A 27560-nucleotide genomic window follows, 5' to 3' on the forward strand; every position below is an offset into this window, starting at 1 on the left:
AAAAGTTCAAGTTATTGCAAATAAACAAAGCAAATTCTTTATTAACTATCATTACCAGTATGGTACAAGTTTAGAGAGCTAACAACAATTTTTGGAGCAACTGTGGGCCACATGACACTGATGAAAACTATACCAGTAGAAACATGAACTCTGAAATAGGTTATAAACAATTTGAATGTAAATGAATTTCTATTTCTCTCAAAAAACATCTGTGCTTTAAGTTACTCAGATCTGATAAATAAACCTTCACAAAGCTATGATAGAAACTTTTGAACATTTTTGGAAGGGGATAAATGTAATTTTCTATAACAAAAACTCAATGAACAAAACACCAATAAAAATCCATCTTTACTTAAAACCCACCAATGTTAAATACTATATGTTCATAGTTTAATATCCAATAATGTAATACTCTTTGGATTTCTTTTTAAAACATAAATCTTCAGGTCTTTACTTAACCATGTCTGTATCTAGTTTACATCACTAATTCCATTAATTTCAGAGATTGAGTTATGATTATTAGCAATAATGAAGTATCAAAAATACTTGAGTTTTGAAACACAGTAGATTATTCAGAGCATGTTTTATAACCGTTGAAAATTTAAACTCAAAGTAAGCATTGTCTCTTATCAATCCAGTCGTAGCCAGAGAATCTCATGTAATGGCTTCTCTTTCGCTCCCGCACCACTAACTCTGGAATCCCCCAAGGATATATCCTTGGTCCCGTTCTATTTGTCATCTACGTGCTGTCCCACAGCGACATTATCTGAAAACACGTCAAGTTCCACATGTACACCCAGCCCTACCTCACCACCACCTCTCTCGACCCCTTCACTGCCTCCGATTTGTCATGCTGCTTATCCGACATCCAGTATTAGATGAGCAAATATTTCCCACAATTAAATATTGGGAAGCCTGAAGCCATTGTCTTTGGTCCCCACCACAAACTCCGTTTCCTAGCCACCAACTCAACCTCGCTCCCTGGCCACTCTGACCCAGATTGTTTGCCACCTATCTGACCCGAAGATGAACTTCCAACCTCATATCCTCTCCATCGCTAAGACCACCTACTTCCATAACATCGCCCATCACAGCCCCTGCTTCAGCCAGTCTTCTGCTGAAACCCTCTTCCATGCCTTTGTTACCTCTAGACTCAACTATTCCAATGCTCTCTTGGACGGCCTCACACCTGTCACCCTCTGTAAACGTGAGCTCATCCAAGCGTATCCACCTTTCTCGACCCCTCCACTGTCACTGATTTGTCACGCTGCTTGTCCAACATCCAGTATTGGATGAGAAGTTTCCTCCAACTAAATATTGGGAAGACCAAAGCCATGGTCTTCGGTCCCCCGCCACACATTTTGCTCCCTAGCCACCGACTCCATCCCTCTCACTGGCCACTATGAGGTTGAACCAGAACGTTCGCAACCTCCAGGGTTGTATTTGACCCAGAGATGAGCTTCCGAACATATATCCGCTTCATTACCAAGACCACCTACTTCCATCGCCCACATCACCCATCTCCACCCTGGCTTCAGCTCACCTGCTGCTGAAACACTCATCCATGCCTCTAGACTTGACTATTCCAATGCTCTCCTGGCCGGACTTCCATCTTCCACCCACCACAAACTGGAGCTCATCCAAAACTCTGATGCCTGTATCCTAACTCGCACGAAACCCTGTCCACCCTGACCTACATTGGCTCCTGGTCTGGCAACATCTCAATATTAAAATTCTCATCCTGGTTTTCAAATCGCTCCACAGCCTTGACCACCACCCACCACCCCCCCAATCACTAACCTCCTCCAGCTGTATACACCCCTCTCCCCCGCCCCCCAACGGTCTTTGCATGCCTCCAATTCTGGCCTCTTGCGCATCTCCAATTTCTTTCACCCCACCACTGGCAACCAGCCTTCAGCGCTGGAATTCCCTCCTTAAACCTCCACCTCTATCTGTCTCTCCTCCTTCAATTCGCTCCTTAAAACCCACCTCTTTGACCAAGCTTTTGGTGCCCTGTTCGAATATCTCTATATGGCTTGATGTCAAATTTTGTCTGGTCCTGTGAAGCGGCTTAGAGGCGCTATATAAAAGCATGTTGTCTCAACTGGAAGGAATGGCCGTTCGTTTTATCAAACAAATCTACAGAAACTGACCTCTGCAATAAAATCTTGCAGGGCTGTAGTGTGTGAATCCTTTTGTTTGACTGTTGAGTACCAATCTATGAAACATTGGCATAAAAGTAGGCCATTTAGCCCCTTGATCCTGTTCCACCATTTAATTACATCACGGCTGATCTGTACCTCAACTTACCTGCTTTTCCTCCATATTCCACAACACCCTTGCCCAACAAAAATCCATAAATCTCATCCGTGAAAATTTCAATTGACCCAGCATCCTCTGTTTCAGAGTTCCACCATGTTATGTGTGGAAAAAGTACTCTCCGATTTCATTCCTAAATGACCTAGCTGTAATGTTATGATTATGCCCCCCTGATCAGGATTCACTCCAGAGGAAATCGTTTCTCTGTATCTCGAGTCCCTTTATCTTTTTAGAGACATCTTGATTAAAATCACCCCTCAGCCTAAGCTCAGGGAATAAGCCAGGTTTATGCAACCTGTCCTCATAATGCAACCGTTTAAGCCCTGGTATAATTCTAGAACTAAATAACCAGGCTGCCACTTACTAAGATTTTGCAGGAAAACAAGAGATAGAACAAATGTACAAACCTATCACAACATTATTAGTGCAGAAATAGAAGAGCTAATGCACGGATATATTGACCTGATGTAACAGTCACTGATTTTGGGGGGGGGGGGGGGGGGGGGGGGGGAAAGAGAGAGGAATATAAACATCATGATTTACGTAATATAGACAAGAATTCTGACCCAAACGCGAATAGCCCCCAACAAATGCCTATTTTGTAGACTGAAACTTAACAAATGAATTGGTCAGAAAGACACTTAATAATTGCTTGAAACCTGTTGAACAAACGGGCCAGAAATTAAAAAACCTGTACTTTTGACAAAGTAAACAGTCAAACATAATTTGCAGTTGTTTCTCTCCAATTACACTAAGATACTGGTATACTTACTGAAAAGAACGATGTACCACAGAATCTGGAACAGAGCCCTCTGACAAAACCTGTATGTGCTTGTAAAGTACGGATGCATTCACGATTCATCAAGTTCCAAACTTTTATCTATATAAGAATAACAAGCAAGATTCACATTATGTCAAGAACTCATACACAAACTGTACCGCTTTCTGAAAGTGCTAAATAGTGTGAAAGTCCAGCTTTAATATCACTTTTATATATTTAAGAATTTCAACAGTCAAAAATTTCAAGTGATTCCTAAACTTGGAATTCAATTTATATAGAATGCATAAGAACTACATAATTTGACAGAATGTAAAAGCTCCAGCTGGGTTTGTCATTATATAAATTGGTGCTATAAAAACCAAGGGGTGATGAAGCCCATTGCAGCAGCATCTGTGTCATTGCTCATATAGGGATAAAAATTTAAACTGGTTCCACTTGGTCCTGGATGAGAATTCTGTAGCTCTAATATGCACTTAGCTAGTGGGGGATGCTTACAACATTGGCATCTCTTGAATCTGCATTCGGAACAAGGAAAGAAATGTAACTGTACAACTGCAATAAAAGCATTTTGCTGACAGACTTGCTGCACACGTCAGCTCAGCGGTTCTTTCTGAACTTTAAGAGATGAAGGGGGGGGGAAATTTGGTAACAGGCAGCGGAGATCTAGTAGGATTTCATCCTGGCCAATTATATGGGGTGGGGAAAACTGCGAAGTACTTCAAATTGATGTTATTGTCCATACCAAGTAGTTTTGTTACTCTCATCTAATGTTACCCTTTCATTGAATGCAGTGACTCATGGGCACGCATGCACACACACACTTACTTCCGGGGAAGTCATCAGATAGTGATGGAACAAAAGCCTAGCAGATTTTCCACCTCCTAGCTTGGAACAATGAAGCAAATTGTAAAGCCTTAGTGCCATCCCAACTGAGAACAGATAACTCCGCATAAGGCTGAGGGGAAACCTTATTGAGGTGTATAAAATTACGAGGGACCTAGATTAAGTGGATAGAAAGGACCTATTTCCCTTAGCAGAGGGGTCAAAAACCAGGGGGCACAGATTTAAAGTAATTGGTGGAAGGTTTAGAGGAGATTTGTGGGGGTCTGGAACTCACTGCCTGAAAGGGTGGTAGAGGCAGGAACCCTAAAGACATGTAAAAAGTACTTGGATGTGCACCTGGGATGCTGTAACCTGCAGGGCTACGGACCAAGAGCTGGGAAGTGGGATTAGGCTGGATAGCTCTTTGTTGGCCGGCGCGGACACGATGGGCCGAAATGGCCTCCTTCCGTGCTGTAACTTTCTATGATTCTATGATATACCAGAAATTGAACCAGGGATCTGGTCTGCTTGATTCTATGCCGCATCACAAAGTGAATTTACCCACCAAGCAATTAATGGAGATCGTAATATATGGTGTCAAAAAATGTTGTAATATTGGGGGTGCTGGATGGCAGTGTTCTTTTACTTCTGGACACTGAATCAAGTCCAGAACAGCAGGATAAAAATCTGCTCTTTGCTAACTGCGAGAATCCTACATTTAAATGAGTTTGAATAGTCTCAATCCGAACAATCTGGCACTAAATAACAAATCTCACTCAGAGGAGTCACAAGGATGGCTGATGTGGAAAATGTAAAAGTCATCATACTAATGTAGTAGGGAGAGGGAAGCTCTTCTGCAGTTTGGAGTTAAAGCACATTGATGGTAAACAACAGAGGTAGCTTGACTTTGGATCCAACCTGTGCTATGCCCAACTCAAATGGAAATGTATTCCATTCCCTGGCACAGACAGCATCAACTTGCTGAGCACAAAAATTTGAAGCATTGGCATATCTCCAAAGGCAGTGCCACAATAATGAAGAATGCACAACAACAGAGGCATTAAACCATGTAATGTACAATCTAATATTCTGGTGCCAATGTACAGCTATGTGTAACCTTGCCTGTCCCTTTAAGTACTCCCTGTGTAACTCCATGTAATTCTAACTGCATGTTCTCTAGCTGCTTGTAAAAGTCAATTACAGGCCTGTAAATTATTTGTACATTTTAAACTCCAGGTTGGAAGAACCCAGGTTAGAAGACATCTGTAACAAATGGTGACTTCTGGGTTGTGCCACATGGGCAAGGCTTTTACTTGTTTAGTAGCAGACCTTCCGCTGCATCACTCAAGTCAGTTGGAGATTATATTCTTTTATGCTATGTAGCGTACAATATATTATCAAGGCCACTGATGTATGGTGATTAAATAAGTTACTGGCCCGGAATTTGCGGTCAGTGGTGAAGCGGAGGTGTTCACCGCTGACCCTGGAGTAAGCTTCGCACAAAAATCTTGATCGCTGTGTCGAAAACTTTGGACTTTCCGACGTTCAATTCAAATCAACAGAGTTTAGTGGGGGATCCCCTACTGTGAGCTGCTGTGATGTCAACAAGCTGTCTAAGCAGCCAATCAAAACTCAGAATTCTCAGTGAACAAGGTCTTAAAATTCTAACTTTTAAAAAATGTTAGCGAGAGCAAAACTAAGATTGGAGCTCTCACATGGGGAAAAGGCAAACTTGAAATAAAGATTTACAAACTTTAAAAAAAAAGTCTGAATTTCTAAAAATGAAAATGGATAACCTTTAAACTGCGCAAAATTTAAATTAGTTTTTCAGGGCCAGAACCTTTGCTTAGCAGTCAATACGCTGTTAAAACCCCAGTTACACCTAATCCCTTTGGGTCTAATTTTTAGTGGGGAATTTAACAGCGTACTTACTGCGGGAGAGCTGAAGTTTATCAGTTTCCCTAATTTGAGTGATTTCACGGATTGCCGGTACTCGGGGAGCGGGGGTACCCACAGCGCAGCCTGTGTCGCAGCTGTGAATGACAGACCGCAACTTCAGGATTTCTGCAGGTGCATGCGCCAAATCCCAAAGCTGTGGTCAGTTTCAAAGGCAGAATGACAGCGAATGCCATCATCCCGACCGCAAATTCTGGGCCATTGCGTTTTAGTGTATGGTAGAAGTGTTAGTGGTATCATGAGGGTCAGATACCATGATTGTGCAAATTTACATGGAAACTGAAAAATTAGTTATTATGTCCGTGTATAATTGAGACACGGACTGCAGGAGTTGATTATAACAAGTCTTTACTGAATGGAGACAACCTGGAAACTGAAACTACAGAAGCCTGCTAGGGCCTTTTATACAGGGGTGGTCACTGCCGGTACTGCAGTCTGAGACCAGTTATTCCCTTAAAGGTACATACACAACAATTCCTCCCCTTTTAGATAAACAGTACATAACATTCATTTAACAACTAAATAATAACTAATTACAATTACAATTGCTAGATACATTGGTTGAAGTTAAGCAATTATAAGTTCAGTCTTTGAGGAGGCTTCCTGATTCTGTCTGGATAACGCCTCTTTGGGATATCAGGTTCTTCTGGCAAGGTTGAGTCGGGATCAATGTCGTTGTTTGGTTCGTCTGCTTCCAATATCACCGATTCTGCGGTAGATGCAATTGGTACTTCGGTTTCATCGCCAGGTGTATCAGATCGTGGTGTGGAGTTGCCGTTTTCCAGTGACTCTAGAATCTGGTCAGCATGGCGTCTTACAATGCTCTCTCCAACGTCCACGGTATACATTAGAGGTCCTTGCCGTGTACAGCTCGTTCCTGGCTGCCATTTCTCTGTGCGGTAGTCCCGGGCCAAAACTGGTTGACCTATCTTAAAACTCCTGGTCGGCCTTTCATTCATATTCTGAAACTGCCTGTTCTCCACATCTCTTCTGACGTTTGGCTTAACCAAATCCAAGCGGCATCGTAGTCTTCGATTGAAGAACATCATGGCTGGAGTTTGGTTGGTAACCGCATGTGTCGCATTCCAGTAGGCAAACAAGAAGTTATCCACCTTGTGTTGTAGGGGTATATCTTCATTACACATTGCCTTGATAGCCTTCTTGAATGTTTGAACAAACCTCTCGGCCAATCCATTAGTGGCTGGATGATATGGGGCGGATGTGTAATGCTCAACACCATTGTTCTTTAAGAACCTCCGGAACTCTTCAGACACAAACTGTGGTCCGTTGTCAGAGCAAATCTGTTCAGGCAGCCCATTCCTGGCGAATATGGTTCGTAAGACTGTGATAGTTTTTTCTGTGGTGGTTGAGGACATTTTTATTACCTCTGGCCACTTTGAATGTGCATCCACCGCAATTAAAAACATCAAGTCCATAAAGGGACCAGCAAAATCAATGTGCACCCTTTGCCATGGAGATGAGGGCCACTCCCATGGATGTAGAGGGGCTTGTGGTGGGGCGTTTTGGACCTTCTGGCATCCTGTACAGCTCTTGGTCATCTCTTCGATTTCTCTATCGATTCCCGGCCACCACACAAACGCTCTGGCTAAGTTCTTCATTTTTACCCCTCCCAGATGACCCTCGTGAAGCTCATTGAGCACTCTATCCTTCAATTTGGGTGGAATTACTACTCTGGATCCACACATCAAGGTTCCTCTGCACACTGACAGCTGTTCTCTTCTCGGCGAGAATGCTGGCCATCCCTTCACCGTTAAATCATAGACCCAGGAGTGTGTCGGGTCATTTCGTGTTTCCTTTTCTATGTTTGCATTCGTCACAGGGAGACATTCGACTATAGTCGAGTGGAATAACTCCACTGGATCCACTGCCAGTTCTCCTTCCACCGTCGGCAACGGTAGGCGCGACAATCCATCAGCATTCCCATGCTGTTTACTTCCTTTGTACTCGATGTCATATTGGTGTGCCCCTAGGAAAAGGGACCACCTCTGTAGCCGTTGTGCCGTCATTATCGGTACGCCCTTCTGAGGGTTGAAACTGGAGACAAGAGGTTGATGATCAGTGAGTAGAGTAAATTTCTGACCGTGCAGCTAGTGATTGAACTTCTTCACCCCCCACACCAGGCTGAGGGCCTCTCTGTCAATCTGGGCGTAGTTACGCTCGGCTGAAGTTAACGAGCGTGACGCAAAAGCTATCGGCCTCTCTGAACCATCAAGGAATTTATGCGACAGTACCGCCCCAATGCCGTAGGGAGACGCATCAAACGCCAGTCTTATCGGTAGTGATGGGTTGTAGTGAGCCAATACTTCTCTTGAAGTGATTAGGTCCTTACTCTTCTGAAAGGCCTGCTTACATTCATCGCTCCATTTCCATGCTACTCCCGTTCGTAGTAGGGCGTTCAGTGGATGCAGAATTGTGGACAAATTCGGCAAAAACTTATGGTAGTAATTCACCAATCCGAGGAATGACCTCAGTTGCGACACATTCAGACGCTGGAGCCTTAACTAACGCTTCAATTTTGTCAGGGGTCTTACGCAACCCCTCTTCATCAATCACGTGGCCACAATACGATATCTGTTTCTTAAAAAACTCGCACTTGGGGCGATTGGCTCGTAGCCCATGTTCAGGTAGTCTAGTGAGCACCTGCTCTAGGTTGGCAAGGTGTTCACTGTCATCTTCACCTGTCACTAGGATGTCGTCCAAGTAACACTGAGTCCCCGGAATCCCTTGCAGGACTTGTTCCATCGCTCTTTGCCATATCGCCGGAGCTGATGCTACTCCGAATACCAGTCGATTATACTAGTAAAGACCTCTGAGTGTTTATCGTGAGATACTTCCTAGAGGATTCTTCAACCTCCATCTGCAAATATGCTTGTGCTAGGTCAATTTTTGTAAAACGCTTCCCTCCAGATAGTGAGGCGAAGATATCTTCTATCCTTGGAAGAGGATATTGTACTGTGTGAAGGACTGGGTTCACCGTCACCTTGAAGTCCCCACAGGTGTGAACCTTCCTTGGCTCCTCAGACTTATTGTTTAACATTTTTTTCATGACAGGAACGACGGGTGTCGCCCACTCGCTCCAGTCTACTTTAGATAACACGCCTGCCTTCTCCAGATTCTCCAGCTCTGTCTCGACGGCTGGGCGAATTGCATATGGTACCGGTCTTGCTTTGAAAAACTTGAGAATTGCATTCTCCTCTATTTTTATCGAGGCGGTTACGCCTTTAAGAGTGCCCAGTTCTTGTTGAAATACCTCTTTGGCATCAGCTAAGATTGTTGACAATCGTCCAGGAGTGACGTCGTCATCCTTTTTACCAGCCACCGTCAGTGCCTGAATGGAGTGCCAGTCTAAACTTATCTTTCTGATCCATTCACGTCCCAATAATGGTGGTCCACCATCTTGCAGAATGTAGAGATACAATTTCTGTATTTTCTTGCCGTTGTATTCGACAGGCACCCTTATTTTTCCTCTGGGGTATACTTTTTGCCCTGTATACGTCCTCAAGACAATGGATGTCTCTCTCAAGGGTATGTGTGAGAATAGCCGCTCGTAGTCTCGTCGATTCATGACGGTTAGAGCTGATCCTGTATCCAATTCCATTTTGACTTGGGACCCTGCTATCGTGAGGGTGACCCAAATGGTTCGGTGATCCTCTTTTGCGATTACATTGTGAAGTTTGAGACAGCTTAGTCTCTTGTTCCCGGACTCACTATCGCTCATCTGGTCTTCGGAACTACTGTCTGTCATCTTTTGTACTTTCCTGTACGGTTCCTTAGTAGCCTTTTTGTTGTCGTTGGTCTTCTTCCCAGACCTGCAAACTCGTGCAATGGGTCCCATCTTTCCGCATTGCCTGCATATTTTGTCCTTGGACCAGCAGTCCTTCTGGTCATGGTTTGTTCTGCCGCAGCGATAACATTTTGCAAATCCCCGTGTCATTTCGTGGGTGCCGTATTCCTGTGGCTTTTGTTGCATTTCCGCAGCTCCCCTTGCTGCTGCTTCGTACGCTACTGCCACGCTGAAAGCCTTATCTAGCGTCAGCTCTTTCTCTGAGAGTAACCTCTTCTGGGTTCCTTCACTCAGGAGTCCACAGACAAATTTGTCCCGTAAGGTATCTGCCAGTCCTGCTCCGAACTGGCAGCGCTTTGATAGCTTGCGTAGTTCCGTAAGGTAATCAGCATTGCTCTCATTTTTATGCTGATTTCTCCTGTGGAATTTAAATCTTTCTGCTATCAGCAGCGGTGTAGGATTTAGGTGTTCCTGTAGGATAGCAACAATTTCGTTAAAACTCTTCGCCTTCGGTTTGGCTGGAGTAATCAGGTCCCGCAATAGGCCGTACGTTCTTGCGCCCATTAAATTTAGCAATACCGATGCCTTTTTCTCATCGGCTATTTCGTTTGCCTCGCAATATACCTCGACTCTTTCCACATACGTGGTCCAGTCTTCTATTGCATTATCGAAGGCAGTGATATTGCCAGTCTTTGGCATCTTGAAAATCTAAGATGGCGCCTCCCGCGCTTTTTCCTTCTTCCCCGCCGAGTTAAGATGGCGCCTCCCATGCTTTCCCGCCACTGCCAACGCTGTTGCTGGCGATAATATTTATTTTACTATCCTGTAATGGCGACGCCCTATGGTCTTCGCGCCTCCCCGATCGCTGCTGCCAACGCCGCTCTCCGCGGTATTTTTATTTTTCTATCGCGCTTCAATATTTGCTCCGTTAATTGAAGAACCGTTCCCGTCGTGGAGCGGACCCTCTGGGACACTTCCCTCCCTCTTCTTAGGTCCGAACGCTGCCCGGCTTCGAAGCACCGGCCGCGCCCTGTGTGCTCCACCCTCTCTCTCTCTCTTTGCTTCCCGACTCGCTGCCCGGCCCCGTTGCAGAGCCACCCAATCGAGCTCTAGCCCGCCGCAGCCCAGGAAGGATCAGTGCACTACCTGCCACCAGCCCGATTAGCTGGGAAACCACAGACTGGAGAACCAAGCCTGGCTCTCGACAGTCTCTCCTGCAACTTTTCAACTCGATGATTTGGAGGGCGGTTGCCCACGGTCGACGCCCGTTTCTCGAGTTTCTTTGGATTATTTTTTTTTCTTTCTTCTGGCTCCGACCTTCAATAACGTCGTCTGAGGTGCTGCCGAGTTGCAGGTAAGTTCGTTTCTTACTCGTCGCCAGTATTATGTCCATGTATAATTGAGACACGGACTGCAGGAGTTGATTATAACAAGTCTTTACTGAATGGCGACAACCTGGAAACTGAAACTACAGAAGCCTGCTAGGGCCTTTAATACAGGGGTGGTCACTGCCGGTACTGCAGTATGAGACCAGTTATTCCCTTAAAAGGTACATACACAACATTAGTGTTCTTGATTAATATCAAATGTTAATTTAAACATGTGAAGTACATTTACCCATATTGCGAGAGTGCAAGGCATTTTCTATTAACATTAGTGCATTTCGCTAAAATGGTGTCACCATTGCCACACCTGCAGCTTGTCAGCAATTTCTATTGGACAACACTGTTCTATGCAAAGCAGCACGAACATAAGCCAGACAGTATAACTTTCCGTCAGTCGCTACTTAACCTCTCTCTGGAAAACAACAATCTTCAAGCCCCTAAAATTCCTGGAGCACTCCTCTACTGCCAAGTGTATTGGGTGAGAGTTCCGGCTGCTAGTCTAGCTGAAACCCATTCCAAATAGTAGGGACAGACTCATTTACACAAGGGGCAATGAAAGTCTGAACCATTTACAGGAAACTCTCTTTTTACCGGCACCTAAATAACCGGAAATCTCCGTTAACCGGCAAAATTCAGGAGTAGGTTCAGCTAAGTTTTACTTCATATTAGTGGCCGTGTAACCGGGGTTCCTGCACCTGTTGCTAAGCAACAGGGACGCCTGGATCTTGTGGCCGGGGTTCCTGCACCTGTTGCTAAGCAACAGGGAAGCCTGGATTTGTTGCTGTGTACGGGGCTCTCGTACCTTTTACTATACCTCTCTGTAATCTGGACTTTTTGATAATCCGTCGGTGCCGGATAAAAAAGAGTTTCCTGTACAACACTACCCTAGGTACCTGCCCGTGGAGGGCTAGTAATAGCACTTGACCGCTCAGTCTGTACGCCTGCAATAAACGGGGAACTGGCAGAATTCCTGGGGGAGGGCAAGTCATCCCGCCAACTGCATCTCTTCCACAAACGGGGAACGGTAGCACAGTGGTTAGCTTACTGGACTAGTGATCCAGAGAGGAGAGTTCAAATCCCAACACTGCAGCTGGGGCATTTAAATTCAGTAATTAAATAATCTGGAACAAAAAGCTAATGATCAATAATGGTGACCATGAAATTATCAGATTGTCGTAAAAACCCATCTGGTTCACTAATGTCCTTTAGGGAAGAAAATCTGCCGTCCTTACCCGGTCTGGCCGATATGTGATTCCAGACCCACAGCTGCCCTCGGAAATGATTCAGCAAGCCACTCAGTTGTACACAACCGATAACAACAAAACTGGACAGACCACCCAGAATCGACCTCGGCACCGGCTTCGGACAAGACAAAGGCACACCTGCAACCCCAGCCCAGTCAACCCTGCAAAGTCCTCCTTGTTAATATCTGGGAACAAATGCCAAAATTGGGAGAGCTGTACCACAGACTAGTCAAGCAACAGCCTGACATAGTCATACTCACGGAATCATACCTTTCAGTCAATGTCCCAGATTCCTCCATCACCATCCCTGGGTATGTCCTGTTCGGACAGACCCACCAGAGGTGGCGGCACAGTCGGGAGGGAGAGGCCCTGGGAGTCCTCAACATTGAGTCCGAATAACATGAAGTTTCATGGCTTCAGGTCAAGCACTGGCAAGGAAACCACCTACCGCCCTCCCTCAGCTGATGAATCAATACTCCTTCATTTGAACACCACTTGTCCATGACAACACTGGTAGCAGTGACCACTGCACACAGTCATTGTGGAGACAAAATCACGTCTTCACACTGAGGACACCCTCCATCATGTTGTGGCACTACCACCGTGCTAAATGGGATTGATTGACAACACATCTAGCAGCTCAAAACTGGGCATCCATGAGGCGCTGTGGGCCATCAGCAGCAGCAGAACTGTATTCCAGCACAATCTGTAACCTCATGGCCCGGCATATCCCTCACTCCACCATTACCACCAAGCCAGGGGACCAACCCTGGTTCAATAAGGAGTGTAGAAGATAATGCCAGGAGCAGCAGCAGGCGTACCTAAAAATGAGGTGCCAACCTGGGGAAGCTGCAACACATGACTACATGCATGCTAAACAGCAGAAGCAGCATGCTAAGCGATACCACAATCAAAAGATTAGATCAAAGTCCTGCCACATCCAGTCGTGAATGGTGGTGGACCATTAAACAGCTAACGGGAGGAGGCGGTTCCAGGAATATCCCCATCCTCAATGACGGAGCCCAGTACACGAGTGCAAAAGACAAGGCTGAAGCGTCTGCAACCATCTTCGCCAGAAGTGCCAAGTGAATGCTCCATATTGGCCTCCTCCCAAGGTCCCCACCATCACAGAAGCCAATCTTCAGCCAATTCGATTCACTCCATGAGAGATCAAGAAACGGTTGAGCGCACTGGATGCAGCAAAGGCTATGGACCCAGACAACATCCCAGCTGTCGTGCTGAAGACTTGTGCTCCAGAACTAGCCGTGCCCCTAACCAAGCTGTTCCAGTACAGCTACAATGCTGGCATCTATCCGACAATGTGGAAAACTGCCCAGGTATGTCCAGTCCACAAAAAAGGACAAATCCAATCCGGCCAATTGCCGCCCCATCAGTCTACTCTCAATCATCAGCAAAGTGATGGAAAGTGCTATCAAGCGGCACTTATTCACCAATAACCTGCTCACCGATGCTCAGTTTGGGTTCTGCCAGGACCAGACCTCATTACAGCCTTGGTCCAAACATGGACAAGAGAGCTGAATTCCAGAGGTGAGGTGAGAGTGACTGCCCTTAACATCAAGGCAGCATTTGACTGAGTGTGGCATCAAGGAGCCCTCGTAAAACTGAAGTCAATGGGAATCAGGGGAAAACTCTCCACTGGCTGGAGTCATACCTAGCACAAAGGAAGGTGGTTGTGGTTGTTGAAGGTCAATCATCTCAGCCCCAGGACATCACTGCAGGAGTTCCTCGGGGCAGTGTCCTAGGTCCAACCATCTTCAGCAGCTTCATCAATGACCTTCCCTTCATCATAAGGTCAGAAATAGGGATGGTCACTGATGATTGCACAATGTTCAGTTCCATTCGCAACTCCTCAGATAATGAAGCAGTCCATATCCGAATGCAGCAAGACCTGGATGACATTCAGGCTTGGGCTGATAAGTGGCAAGTAACATTTGCACCACACAATGACTATCTCCAACAAGCGAGAGTCTAATCACCGCCCCTTGACATTCAACGGCATTACCATCACCGAATCCCCCACCATCAACATCCTGGGGGGGTCACCATTGACCAGAAACTTAACTGGACCAGTCACATAAATACTGTGGCTACAAGAACAGGTCAGAGGCTGGGTATTCTGCGGCCAGTGTCTAACCTCCCGACTCCCCAAAGCCTTTCCACCATCTACAAGGCACAAGTTAGGAGTGTGATGGCACACTCTCCACTTGCCTGGATGAGTGCAGCTCCAACAACACTCAAGAAGCTCGACACCATTCAGGATAAAGCAGCCCGCTTGATTGGTACCCCATCCACCACCTTAAACATTCACTCCCTGCACCACCAGTGTACCGTGGCTGCAGTGTGTACCATCTACAAGATGCATTGCAGCAACTCGCCAAGGCTTCTTCGACAGCACCTCCCAAACCGGCGACCTCTACCACCTAAAAGGACAAGGGCAGCAGGCGCATGGGAACACCACCACCTCCAAGTTCCCCTCCAAGTCACACACCATCCTGACTTGGAAATACTTCATAGTTCCTTCATCGTCGCTGGGTCAAAATCTTGGAACTCCCTCCCAAACAGCACTGTGGGAGGACCTTCACCACACGGACTGCAGCGGTGGCTCACCACCACCTTCTCAAGGGCAATTAGGGATGGGCAATAAATGCTGGCCTCGTCAGCGATGCCCACATCCCAGGAACGAATATAAAAAGAGACATTACAACGAAGGAGGCACTTCTTCTATCCGCCCCTTCTTGTAGGAATTTAACAAAATAGAAAAAGGGGCAGAATCCCCAAGGAATCAGGACCTGCCCCCAGTTCAGCACCTCTTCCACTCGATTTGTACTTTTATTCCACCCTCAGAAAGTCAAAGAATTTCCAAGCCATATTCTCCTTCAAAGTGGCCTTTCCACGCAATAGGGACAGATGATCCCGTCCCTGTACCTGGAGCTATCAGATTACATGGGTGCAGTGAATGGAGGAAGATCAGGCAGGGAGAGGCACAGGTCCCTCATGCAGCCTGCCCAAATTCCTGCCCCACTGACTTGTTAAAACAGTTCACACGTGGTTGTTGTTTGCTGGTGATATATTAAACACAATGTCAGTTCTAGTGACAGTATCCTACTTAGGATCACAGAAATTACAGCACAGAAAGAGGCCATTCGGCCCACTGTGCCTGTGCTATCTCTTCAGCTAAACTTATCTACTGTATTCTCATTTCCTTCTCCTTTTATATATATTTTTTCCGATTCCCTTTAAATGAGGTATTGTTTCCACTTCAATAGCCATTTGTGGCAAAGGGGGCAGAAAGAAAAGATAGTTACTAATAAATCCAATAGGGAAATAAGAAGACATTTCTTTACTCAGAGCAAATAGCTTAGATGCTTTCAAAAGGAAACTGGATGAGAACATGAGAGAAAAGGGAATAGACTGAGATGAGGCAGATGGAATGGGAGGAGACTCGTGTGGAGTATAAACACCAGCACAGACTAGTTGGGCCGAATGGCCTGTTTCTGTGCTGTAGATTCCATGTAATTCTGCAGCTAATTTTATCTCTTATCGTTTTTAAAGCCCAAGATACAAAGTAAGGTGGCAGACAAAATACTCAAGGTTAAAACAACAGAAAATGCTGGAAACACTCAGGTCAGGCAGCAGCCGTGGAGAGAGAAAAACAATTCTGGCCTTTGAGCATCCCCGATTTTAATTGGTCCACCGTTGGCGGTCATGCCTTCAGCTGCCGTGGCCCTAAGCTCTGGAATTTCCTCCATAAACCTCTCCGCCTCTCTCTCCTCCTCCAAGACGCTCCTTGAAACCTACCTCTTTGACCAAGCTTTTGATCATCTGTCCGAATATCTCACGTGGCTCGGTGTCAAATTGTTTCTGATATCGCACCTGTGAAGTGCCTTGGGATGTTTCACTATGTTAAAGGCGCTATAATTGCAAGTTGCTGTTCTTGTTGATTTAGCTCCGAGATATTGAACAGCAATATCCCAGACACTGAGCTCACACCAGAAAGTGATGTTCCATCGCTGCTTTTCTCTCTCCACGGATACTGCCTGGCCTGCTGAGTGTTTCCAGCATTTTCTGTGGTTTTGGATTTCCAGCATCTGCTGTATTTTGCTATTGTACTCAAGTTTAAAGGTAGGTTACTGCAACTATATGTAGCAGTAGGTAGCAGTTGAGGGGGGGGGGGGGGGTAAGTGAATAGTGTGGAGGATGAGCAATGGACTCTTCAGGGAAGTGAATAATTGTGACTGGGGTTATTGAAAGGTGGGAAACATTTGGTATGGGAGGGGGAGTAGGTACTGGTAAGTCAGGAGAGAAGAGCCTTTTTGCTCATACACTGCAGCTAGATACAAAACTAGCACACCTGTGCCAAAATTAAAATGTGTACATTTTCTAAATCTCAACAAAACAAAGCTTTACACGATAAGCTTTCAAAATTCAATTTATTATTTTTCAAACAAAACACAAATTAAGAAGTGAAGATTCCCAAGGTCTGGCAGCACTAGGTGACACCCAGCTATAATGGTGGAGGAGAGGAGGGAGATGACCGTCTGCAGGAGCATGGGGAGAGGGGAGGGAAGATACCGATTTTTAGCAGCACCGAGCGGGGTAGAAGCCATGCATATGCGATTGAACCACATAACAAACAAAACGCAAAAAAGGTAGGGCCACTAGACCGTACAGCACGAGATGACATGCAGGGTGAAGAGCCATCAGTATGGGGAAAGGGGCAATAGGGAGAGGGTCGAACACACATGATGCAAACCACTGGACAGATGGAGTCGGATAATATGATCTACCTCTTAGCTGCATAAACATTATATTTACTTATATAGTTCATCATTTGCCTAATTTAAACAATCACAAATCAGAAAAGCTTTCTTGCTGTTGGCCAGAGTTAAGCGGGATTTGTCTCCCTCTACAGTAACAGAATTTAACAACATTGTCCAAGACCTATGCAGTTACCCATTAGGTATCTTCAAAACAACTTGTATTTCTATGTCATGTGCAGAGATGCCTCAAAAAGCTTCACAGGGTAGTGGATAGCGAGTAGGTGCCGAGCAGAAAACAAATGATATTCTGTCAGTTGTTCTGTTTACCTCCTGTTGCCCTGCCTACGAAACCCTGTTACTGTCTATGTACTCTCTCTGTACCCCATTCTACCCCAAACTTGTACTTTTCAAAAAGGGCTAAAAGTGAAGATGATCTGAATCAGAGTATATTTTTATCTAATCTAAATTTTTATTGTAGCACTCCTTATGTATTATTAATGAATTCCAACAAAGTACTAAGATACAAGTTATATCACTATCATTAAGGGGCATCCAACATCTGAAAAACCACACCTGCTCCTGAAGTACTCCTTCCTTTGCTTGCACTGCAGCTCTTTGCCTTATCACCTGTAATTTGCTGCAATGTGGCTCTTTATCTTCTACCCACATTATTGGCTGAACTGATGCCAACATAAACTGTTGGCTACTTTATTACACATAGAATTACATCAAGCCAGAATCACAGAAACCCCACAGTGCAGATAGAGGCCATTTCGGCCCATCGAGCCTGCACCGACACATATCCCACCCGATCCCTGTAACCCCTACACCAACACATATCCCACCCTATCCCCGTAACCCCACGTATTTAATCCCCCTAACACTAAGGGTCAATTTATCATAGCCAATCAACCTAACCCGCACATCTTTGGACTGTGAAGTGACAAGCACAGGACTGCTTGGAGATGGAGTGCCACTGAGCAAGGTGCATGCTAAGGGTACAGAGAGCATTTTCTGGTCAAACTATATGACAGAGTTGCACTTTGAAACTATTAGGTCAACCAGAAGATAAGAGAAAATTACACAAACTGCTACTTTTTAGGGAACAGAGGGCTTGAAAGCAAAGGACATTTTTACTGAAAATTATAGTGCAGAAAACATGGGGAAGATTGGAAAAAAAAAAGCTGCTCAGTGCCCAGGCGATTCGGAGTTGATACATCTCGGTGGCATAGTGGTTAGCACTGTTGCCTCACAGCGCCAGGGACCCGGGTTCAAATCCGGCCTCGGGTGACTGTGTGGAGTTTGCACATTCTCCCCGTGTTTGCGTGGGTTTCCTCCGGGTGCTCCGGTTTCCTCCCACAGTCCAAAGATGTGCGGGTTAGGTTGATTGGCTATGATAAATTGACCCTTAGTGTTAGGGGGATTAAATACGTGGGGTTATGGGGATAGGGTGGGATATGTGTTGATGTCGGGGTTACGGGGATCGGGTGGGATATGTGTCGGTGCAGGCTCGATGGGCCGAAATGGCCTCTATCTGCACTGTGCGGTTTCTGTGATTCTGTGATCTCCTTTATGGACACAGGGGCAGATATACATGTAGCCAATGGTAGCAGGGATCCATTTTGGTGCTGCCCTCCCAGGATCTGATCTACATAAACAGGGCCAGAAAGCTTCCAGCTTTTTGTTAGATTGGACTTTCTCCTTTTGGCTTGAGCTCTAAAAATGTGTCCATTCCTGCAGCAGATACATTTACAGTGCTATTCATAAAATCATACAGCACTGAAGGAGGTCATTCGGTCTATCATGCTTGTGAAAGAGCTATCCAAATAGTCCCACTCCCTTGATCGTTCCCCACAGCCCTGTAATTCCCCACCCCCCACCCCTTCAAGTATTTATCTAATTCTCTTTTGAATATTATTGAATCTGCTTCCACCACCTGTTCAGGCAGTGCATTCCATTCCAGATCACAACAACTTGCAGTGTAAAAAAAAAACTCCTGTCGCCTCTGGTTCTTTTGCCAATTACCTTAAATCTGTGTCCTCTGGTTACCGACTCTTCTACCACTGGAAACAGTTTCTCCTTATTTACTCTATCAAAACGGTTCATGATTTTGAACACCTCTATTAAATCTCCTCTTAATCTTCTCTGCTCTAAGGCAAACAATCCCAGTTTCTCCACATAACTGAAGTCCTTCATCCCTAGTACCATTCATAGTAAATCTCTTCTGCACCCTCTCCAAGGCCTTGACATCATTCCTAAAGTGCGGTACCCAGAATTAAACACAATACTCCAGCTGAGGCCTAACCAGTGGTTTATAAAGGTTTAGCATAACTTTCTTGCTTTTGTACTCTATGCATTTATTAATAAATTCAAGGATCCATGTTTTAACAGCCTTCTCAACTTATCCTGCCACCTTCAAAGATTTGTTTCTCTGTTCCTGCACCCCTTTTAAAATTTGTACCAATATATAGTTTATATATATTGCATCTCCTCATTCTTCCTTCAAAAATGTATTACTTCACACTTCGCTGCGTTAAATTTCATCTGCCATGTGTCTGCCCATTTCACCAGTCTGTCTGTGTGCTCCGGAAGTCTGTTACTATCCTCCTCATTGTTCACTATATTTGAGTTTTGTGTCACCTGCAAACTTTCAAATTATACCCTGTATACACAAGTCCAGATCATTAATATATATCAAAAAGAGCAGTGGTCCTAATACCGAACAATGGGGAACACCACTGTATACTTCCCTCTAGTCTGAAAAACAACCATTCACCGCTACTCTCCGTTTTCTGTCCTTTAGCCAATTTCGTGTCCATGCTGCCACTGTTCCTTTAGTCCCATAGGCTTTAATTATGCTAACAAGTCTATTATATGGTACTTTGTCAAACATCTTTTGAAAGGCCATATAAACATCAACCACTCTACCCTCATCAACCCTCTGTTACTTCATCAAAGAAATCTATCAAGTTAATCAAACACGATTTTCCTTTAACAAATCTATACTGACTTTCATTTATTAGTTATTTCCAAGTGCTAGTTAAATTTGTCCCGGATTCTGATAAAAACACATCTTAATAAGCACGCCGTATAAATATCTTTTAGCAACATCACCTCCAGAGCTTCCATTCTGGTCCTGTTAAAATATTAGACTGAAAATTCAAGTTATTCTTTTGTTACCGAGGAGGTTACTCATAACTTCAGATGTATATTCCACGTTCACTAGTGTTAATTCACTGATGTGCGCCTGCTATTACTTAGAGCAGCATCGTCAGAAAAGGTTCAAGAATTGTAGACTTTGCTAAATGTCTTCAAATATAGCTAAAACTTCCTGTCTTTAGCCACATTTAATAATCAATTAATAAAACTTGTATTTTAGTAAATTGGCATACTTTTGTCAAGAAGCTAAGCAAAATGCTTTAAAAACACGTGCACTCTCTTGCTCATTATTGCAATGTTCCCTTTAAGCCGCTCAGTGCTCTGGAGCTCCTGTGCAGCCAGCTCACCGGCTTTTAAATGGAAAAACCGCGCATACGTGGAATTGTGAATGGGTCGCGCCGCTGGAAAAAATGAGAGGGAACAGTGCATTACTGGAACATCTGCTATTTTGGTTGGTGTATAAGTCACTCTTGCAATTTTCACACTTGATGACAACACACCAATCATATCCGTGCGTGTGCGTGTTTCTAGTTTGTAGGTCAGAAAAACCTTCACAAAACCGTGGCTTATACTGTCGCTAGCCAGAATTATGTTTTGTGATTCACTTGTGAGACGGCCCATAATTCTCCTCAGAGTATCCAGTCAATCTTACTTGAGATATTTATCTCATTACATTACTGACTATGACATATCCATTTATCCATGCTCACAATCAATTCAGGTTCTACTCTGGCACTAACCCAAGCTGGACATTATTTATTTTACAAGAAACTAAAGTAGGAACCCTTTTTACAACAAATTACAGAACACAAAAATATAAAGCATCACTCACCTCGCCATTGCAAGCCCCAGAGATTATTGTGGATAAACTCTTAAAGTGTTTGGCCATACAGTGCACACCATCCCTGTGACCATCAAGTGATGCTACAAATGGTTTAGCAAAAACCCGTTCCAGTTTGGTTGCATTCAGTGCTCTAGTGTATTCCCGAGGTACCTCAAATGGATGCAGTGCAGGATCATAATTCCTTGGAACTGAAAATATAGAAATTGGAGATTTAACAAATTAGGACAAAGCTAATTATTTTGCAATTAAGTTCTCTAATGATTAATAAAGAAGCAAACCCATCTTGGCAGTTGTGGCATTGGACCAGGCTGCACACCAGTAATTCTCTCTCTTCCCCCCCACCCCCACTCCCCCACCCACCCCCACCTCCTCCAGTTTTCTCCCCCACAGACAATATGGCTTGAAACTACTCCAGAGCCTCCAGTACTGGGCTTCCATTAATAGATTGAATTTATGATCAAAAATACACCAATTACTATTTATTTTCAAGTAAGCATCTATTAATTCTAGTCTTCTGAGAAGAACCAGGGTAGATAGCTGTCCACAGAATAATTTATTTATTTACAGCAAGAAAAGGATAAGAGACTTTGGTGGTAGTGGTTTACAGACCTCCAGATAGCAGTGATGAAGTAGCAGGATACATAAATGCAGAGTTCAGAGAAGCTTGTTGCAAAAACAGAGTAGTTATAATGGGAGACTTCAATTTTAATATAGACTGGGGGGAAGCAGAACAGCTCGTTTCCCAAAGGCAGTGAATTTTTGGTGTACACTCGGGACAGTTTTCTGGAACAATATGTTCTTGAACCAACAAGGGAACAGGCCATCTTAGATTCAGTAATGAGCCTGAATTAGTCAATAATCTAACGGTAAGGGAACACCTAGCTAGCAGTGATCATAATGTAATAGAATTCAATATTAGGTCTGAGAGGGAGAAGGGCGAGTCACGAACCAAGCTTTTAAATTTAGGTAAGGCGGACTTGAGGAATGAGGCAGAAATTAACCACAGTAGACTGGGCAGAACTATTACTGGATAAAACTACAGATCAACAGTGGGAAGTGTTCAAAGAAGTATTTGGTACAATACAAGACCTGTACAGATGCCTAAAGGGCAAGAGCTCTACTCGTGTAATTAAACAAGCTTGGTCAACAAGAGAGGTGAGAGGTAGTATAAAACTAAAAGAAAGGACTGATACGAATGCAAACCATTTATAAATATAGTGAAAAGCTGAGGCACCAATACGGATCCCTGGGGGACCACTAATCACATCCTGCCAATTAGAGTACATACCCATTATCCCTACACTCTGTCTCCTACTTCCAAACCAATTCCCTACCCATGTCAATAGGTTGCCTCCAATTCAATGCGTTCTCATTTTTGTTAACAGTCTCGTGTGGAACCATGTCAAATTCCTTCTGGAAGTCCATATAAATAACATTCTCTTATCAACCACGTCAGTTACCTCCTCAAAAATTTCAACTAGGTTCGTTAGACATGACTTATCCAGGGCTACAAGGGTTAAATTCTGAGGACATGTTGCATAGACTAGGCTTGTATTCCCTTGAATATAGAGGATTAATGGGTGATCTAATTGAGGTGTTTAAGATAATTAAAGGATTTCCTGGGGTAGAGAGAGAAATTATTTCTTCTAGTAGGTGAATCCAGACAAGGGGACATAACCTTAAAATTAGAGCTAGGCTGTTTAGGGGTGAAGTCAGAAAGCACTTCTCCCCACAAAGCGTAGTGGAAATCTGGAACTCTTTCCCCCAAAAGCTGCTGAGGCTGGGGGGGTCAATTGAAAATTTCAAAATGGAGATTGATAGATTTTTGTTAGGCAAGGGTATTAAGGGTTATGGATCCAAAACAGGTAGATGGATTTAAGATACAGATCACCCATGGTCTAATTGAATGGTGGAACAGGCTCGAGGGGCTGAATGGCCGACTCATGTTCCTAAGAAAAAGGAAATGTAGTGCAGTGGAAACTTTTAAATAGTCCAAACTTCATCTGTGGCATGATACAGTTGCAAACTATTCTTAATTCAAAGTTAATTTTTGCTGGATAGAAAATTGAATTATGCAGTAGTATGAATGAAGCAATTTTAACAAAAAAGCACACCAAACCACTACACAAACACATCTCTGCCTTTAATGTTCTCATTCCACTAAAGTATTCGCCAGCTCCCACAGGTGCAATTCCCCCAGTACAGTGCCCATCTTTGTTACACAATTATAGAATCGAACAGCACAGAAGCAGGTCAATTGGCCCTTCATGCCTGTGCCGGCTCTTGGAAAGAACTATCCATTTAGTCCCACTCCCCTGCTCTTTCCCCACAGCCCTGCAATTTTCTCCCCTTCAAGTCTTTATCCAATTCCCTTTTGAAAGTTACTACTGAATCTGCTTCCACCACCCTTTCAGGCAGTGCTTTCCAGATCATAATAACTCGCTGTGTGAACAAATTTCTCATCATCACGTCTCTGGTTCTTTTGCCAATTACTTTAAATCTGTGTCCTCTGGTTACCAACCCTTCTGCCACTGGAAAGTTTTTCCTTATTTACTCATCAAAATCTTTCATGATTTTGAACGCCTCTATTAAATCTCCTTATCCTTCTCTGCTCTAAGGAGAACAACCCCAGCTTCTCTCGTCCCTCCACACAACTGAAGTCCCTCAGCCCTGGTACCATTCTAGTAACTCTCCTCTGCAAGGCCTTGACATCTTTCCGAAAGTGTGGTGCCCAGAATTAGACATAATACTCCAGCTAAGGCCTAACCAGTGATTTGTAAAGGTTTAGCATAACTTCCTTGCTCTTATACACTGTGCCTTTATTTATAAAAAAGGCATACGAGATCTATGGCTTTAACAGCCTGCTCAGCTTGTCCTGCCAACTTCAAAGATTTCTGCACGTAAACAACCAGGTCTCTGTTCCTGGAGCTCCTTTAAAATTGCACCATTTAGTTTATGTTGCCTCTCCTCATTCATCCTTCCAAAATGCATCACTTCACTGCATTAAATTTCATTGTCATGTGTCTGCACATTTCACCAGTCTGTCTATTTCCTCCTGAAGTCTGTTGTTATCCTCCTCACTGTTTACTACATTTCTGAGTTTCGTGTCATCTGCAAACTTTGAAATTATGTCCTGTATATACAAGTCCATGTCATGAATACATATCAAAAAGAGCAGTTTTCCTAATACTGACGCCTGGGGGGACACCACTGTATGCTTTCCCCCAGTCTGAAAAACAACCGTTCACCGTTACTCTCTGCTTTCTCCCCTTTAGCCAATTTCACATCCACGCTGCCACTGCCCTGGGCTTCAAGTTTGCCAACAAGTCGATTACGTGGTACTTTATCAAACGCCTTGGAAAGTCCATATACACATCAAACACACTATCCTCACCAACCCTCTCTGTTACTTCAAAAGAACTCAATCAAGTTAGTCAAACACTATTTGCCTTTAACAAATTCGTGCTGGTTGTCATTGACAACCGAAGACTCCTTTTCTCCTCAAACCACTTTCACCCACTCATCAACACTTCATGCATTTTTTGGTATCAAGACAAAGACTGACCACTCAATTACACTGCTGTTAACCATTCTTTCCTCTCTGCCCCCTGCTCCCAATCTCCCCCAGCTTCTTTCTCACTCTAGTCCCAATCCATAACTTCAGTTTCTATCCCATCTCCTCCCCGCCTTCTCCAAGCTCATCTCAGGTATCAGCCTTCGCTCAGTGGTAGCACTCTCGTCTATGAATTAGAAGATCATGGGTACAAGCCTCACTCCAGGACTTGAGCATAATCTAGGCTGATGCTACAGTACAGTAGCGAGAGAGTGCTACGCTGTGGCAGATGCTGTCTTTCGGGTGACAGATTAAATTGAAGTCCCATTTGCCCTTTCGAGCAAGTAGAAAATATCTCATGGCAGCATTCAGAGAAGGTGGGAGCTCTCCCAGTGTCCTGGCCAATATTTTTCCAATATAACTAAAACAAATTATCTGGTCATTTATCTCACTGGTGTTTGTGCACAAATTGGCTGTCCTGTTTCCCTACATTACACTTCAAAACTACTTGATTGGCTCTGAAGAGTTTTGAGGTGTTCTGAAGTCATGAAATATGCCACATAAATGCATCTCTAGCAATGCCTTCTTTTTCTTTCCTTACCATCACCTCCAGAGCCCCACCCAAATATCTATCCTTGGTTCCTAGGCACAGTGTCAGTTTTCATATGTTGATACCAAGTTTGACCTATCCTCCACTCTACAACCAACTCTGCTATCAGACTACATATCCAACATCAAGTCATGGATAAGTCACAACTTCCTCTGATTGAGCACAGGGAAGGCCAAAGCCATGGATTTCAGTCCCCAGTGCTTGGGTCCCAGCTATTCACAATATATATCAATGATTTGGGCTGAGGGAACCAAATGTAATATTTCCAACTTTGCTGACGACACAAAACTAGGTGGGATTGAGAGCTGCGAGGGGAATGCAGAGAGGCCTCAAGGCGATTTAGACAAGTTGAGTGAGTGGGCAAATACATGGCAGATGCAGTATAACGTGGATAAATGTGAAGTTATCCACTTCGGTAGGAAAAACAGAAAGGCAGAGTATTATTTAAATGGTGAAAGATTGGGAAATGCTAATGTACAAAGGGACCTGGGTGTCCTTGTACACACCAGTCACTGAAAGCAAACATGCAGGTGCAGCAAGCATTTAGGAAGGCAAATGGTATGTTGGCCTTCATTGCAAGAGGATTTGAGTACAGGAGCAACTGTCTTACTACAGTTGTACAGGGCCTTGGCGAGACCACACCTGGAGTACTGTGTGCAGTTTTGGTCTCTTTACCCAAGAAAGGGTATACTTGCCATAGAGGGAGTGCAGCAAAGGTTCACCAGACTGATTCCTGGGATGGCAGGACTGTTGTATGAGGAGAGATTGGGTCGACTAGGTCTGTATTCACTAGAGTTTAGAAGAATGAGAGGAGATCTCACTGAAACGTATAAAATTCTGACAGGGCTAGACAGACTGGATGCAGGATGTTTCCCCTGGCTGGGGGGTCACTGTCTCAGGATATGGGGTAGGACATTTAGGACTGAGATGAGGAGAAATTTCTTCACTCAGAGGGTGGTGAACCTGTGGAATTCTCTACCACAGAAGGCTGTGGAGGCCAAGTCACTGAATATATTTAAGAAGGAGATAGATAGATTTCTAGACACAAAAGGCACCAAGGGGAGAGAGCGGGAATATGGTATTGAGATAGAGGGTCAGCCATGATGATATTGAATGGCAGTGCAGGCTCGAAGGGCCAAATGGCCTGCTCCTGCTCCTATTTTTCTATGTTTCTATTACACACTCCACTGCCTTGCCACTGACCCCCATTGATTCAGGCTGAAACCTGATGTTCTATTTGACCCACATCCAAAACCCCACATACTATCCATTACAACACTGACTGCAGTTCAAAAATACTTCATTGGCAATAATGCACTTTGGGACAATCTGCAACAGTGCCTGCTTCTGCCTCCACCTTTGCCCTCCACCACTGAAACCTTTATCCATGCTTTCATCATCTAAAGAATACATCCTTTCCTCAAAACGTTACAAAACTCAGTTGCACATTTCCTGTTCAACATCATCACACTTGTCCCGATACCCTACATTGCCTTTAAATTTAAAATGTTCTTCCTTGCCTTCAAATCCCTCCATTACCTTGCCTCAATCAATCTCTGCCACTTCCTCCAACCCTCTTGCACCTTATCGTCCTCTGACTGTGGTCTCTTATGCACCTTCCCTCTTCCTTCACCCCACCATTGGTGGCAGAGCAGTCAGCCAACTCAGCCCCACTAATTCCTTAAATGCCTCTGCCTCTCTTCACCTTGTCAAACCAGTCTTAACACCCATCTTTTCAACCAAGCTTCTGGTCACTTGACCCCTTCCAGCATCCACTCCCTTAGTTATCCTGATTTTATTTACATGCACCCATTTCCCGCCTAAAGTGTGTTGAAACATTTTCTGTATAATAGATACACAAGTTATTGCTATTTTTGAAGCACAACAGAAACACTGTTTCATAAGAACATAGGAACACAGGAACAGGAGTAGGCCACTCAACCTCTCTCGTCTGATTCTGTCATTCAATTAGATCATGGCTGCTCCGTACCTCAACTCTATTTATCTGCTTTTATTCCCGCAAAACCCTTACCCAACAAAAATCTATTGATCTGTCTTGAAAATTTCAGTCGGCCCAGCATCCAAAGCCTTTTGGGGTGAGAAAATTTTCCAGATTTCCACTACCCTTTGTGTGAAAAGTGCTTTCCGATTGTACTCCTAAATGGCCTAGCTCTAATTTTAAGATTATGTCCTCTTGCTCTGGATTCTCCCACCAAAAGAAATAATTTATCTCTATCTACCCTATCAAATCCCTTGATCATTTTAAACACCTAGAGCCTTCTAAACTCAAGGGAATACACG

General features: G+C 44.3%; 1 protein-coding gene across 1 annotated transcript in view; it reads right to left on the reverse strand.

Annotated features, from left to right (window-relative positions):
* The window catches only part of dcaf13 (ddb1 and cul4 associated factor 13), a 100960-nt gene that overhangs the window by 68816 nt on the left and 4584 nt on the right, over positions 1–27560 (reverse strand). The window contains exons 2-3 of the mRNA XM_085993410.1: positions 21085–21284; positions 3092–3199 (exon numbers count right to left, since the gene is read on the reverse strand). Of these exons, the coding sequence (XP_085849536.1) occupies positions 3092–3199; positions 21085–21284 (308 nt within the window). The remainder of the gene's footprint in view (positions 1–3091; positions 3200–21084; positions 21285–27560) is intronic.

The sequence above is a fragment of the Somniosus microcephalus genome, chromosome 7, assembly GCF_052327205.1.
Source record: "Somniosus microcephalus isolate GS21.2 chromosome 7, FLI_Smic_1.0, whole genome shotgun sequence".
NCBI classification, from domain to species: Eukaryota; Metazoa; Chordata; class Chondrichthyes; order Squaliformes; family Somniosidae; genus Somniosus; species Somniosus microcephalus.